General features: G+C 55.4%; 1 protein-coding gene across 1 annotated transcript in view; it reads left to right on the top strand.

Moving 5' to 3' along the window:
• Positions 1–1,537: 1,537 nt before the first annotated feature.
• LOC115307980 (ly6/PLAUR domain-containing protein 2-like) overlaps positions 1,538–1,709 on the top strand; it is a gene marked incomplete at its 5' end in the record, with an annotated part of 1,932 nt that continues 1,760 nt past the window's right edge. Inside the window, one exon of the mRNA XM_029964688.1 lies at positions 1,538–1,657. Coding sequence (XP_029820548.1) covers positions 1,538–1,657 — 120 coding nt within the window. The remainder of the gene's footprint in view (positions 1,658–1,709) is intronic.

Below are 1,709 nucleotides of genomic sequence, written 5' to 3'. Positions count from 1 at the left end.
ATCCAGGATTGCCCGGGATCCAGGACTGCCCGGGATCCAGGATTGCCCGGGATCAAGGATTGGTGGTGTCCCTCCATCGGCCAGCAAGAGTTTAGGGCGTCACCTGTTTAAAAAGCAGCAGAAGCCCCTGCTGGAAGTGGGGTTTTCCAGCCCTCGGGATCTCTGAGGCAGCTCTGGAATTTCAGCTCTGCTCTCAGTTCCCGATTCCTGCAGAATTCCCTCTGCCGCTGTGGGAGGAGGGATGGGAGAACTGCCACACTTGGCCGGCTGGGGGAGGCTACTCCCAGCAGGAGGAGATATTTCCATACAATCAGAGAATATCCTGAGTTGGAAGGGATCCACAAGGACCAGCCACTCCAACTCCTGCACAGGACACCCCAACAATCCCACCCTGTCCCTGAGAGCGTTGTCCAAACGCTTCTTGAGTTCTGACAGCCTTGGAATTCTCTGGGGAGCCTGTTCAGTACCCAGACACCTTCTGGGGGAAGAACCTTTTCCCAAGATCCAACCTAAACTTCCCCTGGAGCAGCTCCAGCCTTTCCCTGATGTCCTGTGATGGGTCACCACAGAGTAGAGATCAGTGCCTGACCCCTCTGCTTCTCCTCACCAGGAAGTGGGAGCCAAACTCTGAGCTCTCCCCTCAGTCCCCTCTTCTTGAGCCTGAATATTTGGCTTTTGTACAACATTGTTTTTGCAGGGAATTCACNATTCCTGCAGAATTCCCTCTGAACAGGCGGGAAGGAGCTGCCGCTGCGGGAGGAGGGATGGGGGAACTGCCACACTTGGCCGGCTGGGGGAGGCTGTTCCCAGCAGGAGGAGGTATTTCCATACAATCAGAGAATATCCTGAGTTGGAAGGGATCCACAAGGACCAGCCAGTCCAACTCCTGCACAGAACACCCCAACAATCCCACCCTGTCCCTGAGAGCGTTGTCCCAATGCTCCTTGAGTTCTGACAGCCTTGGAATTCTCTGGGGAGCCTGTTCAGTGCCCAACCACCCTCTGGGGGAAGAACCTTTTCCCAAGATCCAACCTAAACCTCCTCTGGAGCAGCTCCAGCCTTTCCCTGATGTCCTGTAACGGGTCACCACAGAGTAGAGATCAGTGCCTGACCCCTCTGCTTCTCCTCACCAGAAAGTGGGAGCCAAACTCTGAGCTCTCCCCTCAGTCCCCTCTTCTTGAGCCTGAATATTTGGCTTTTGTACAACATTGTTTTTGCAGGGAATTCACAGATCCATCAAGAGACCCCTCTAAATCCCTGCTCTTTTTTGGGGGGGAGCTGCTGAGCCCCCCAGGCAGCATTTGGGCTCAGCTCCTGCCACACCCTCCTTGTCTTTGCTGCTGGGGTTTGGTGTTTTCCTCCCTGACATATCCAAGCTTTGCTGTTGCCTCCAAACCTGCTTAGTTTTGGACACCACCAGCTCTCGGTCAGGCAGCTGAAGCCTTGTGTCACCTTTTGTGTCACCTTTTGTGTCACCTTTTGTGTCACCTTTTGTGTCACCTCGTGCCACCTCCGAGCCTTTGTGTCCCCTCTGCAGCCCAATCCTTACGATGCTACACGTGCAAGGAGCCCACGGACATCTCCAAGTGCAGAACAGCCACCCTGTGCCCGCCCAAGAGCAACGTGTGCACCACGACCCTGCACTCCGTGGACACGGGTGAGTCCCACTGATTCCTGGGAATGCTCCTGGGGAGGGAGCAGAGACTCAC

This window comes from Manacus vitellinus, unplaced genomic scaffold (genome assembly GCF_001715985.3).
Source record: "Manacus vitellinus isolate BGI_N305 unplaced genomic scaffold, ASM171598v3 scaffold_790_pilon, whole genome shotgun sequence".
NCBI classification, from domain to species: domain Eukaryota; kingdom Metazoa; phylum Chordata; class Aves; order Passeriformes; family Pipridae; genus Manacus; species Manacus vitellinus.
The sequence above is the reverse complement of the archived record's forward strand: the minus strand, read 5'-3'. Positions and strand labels throughout refer to the sequence as shown.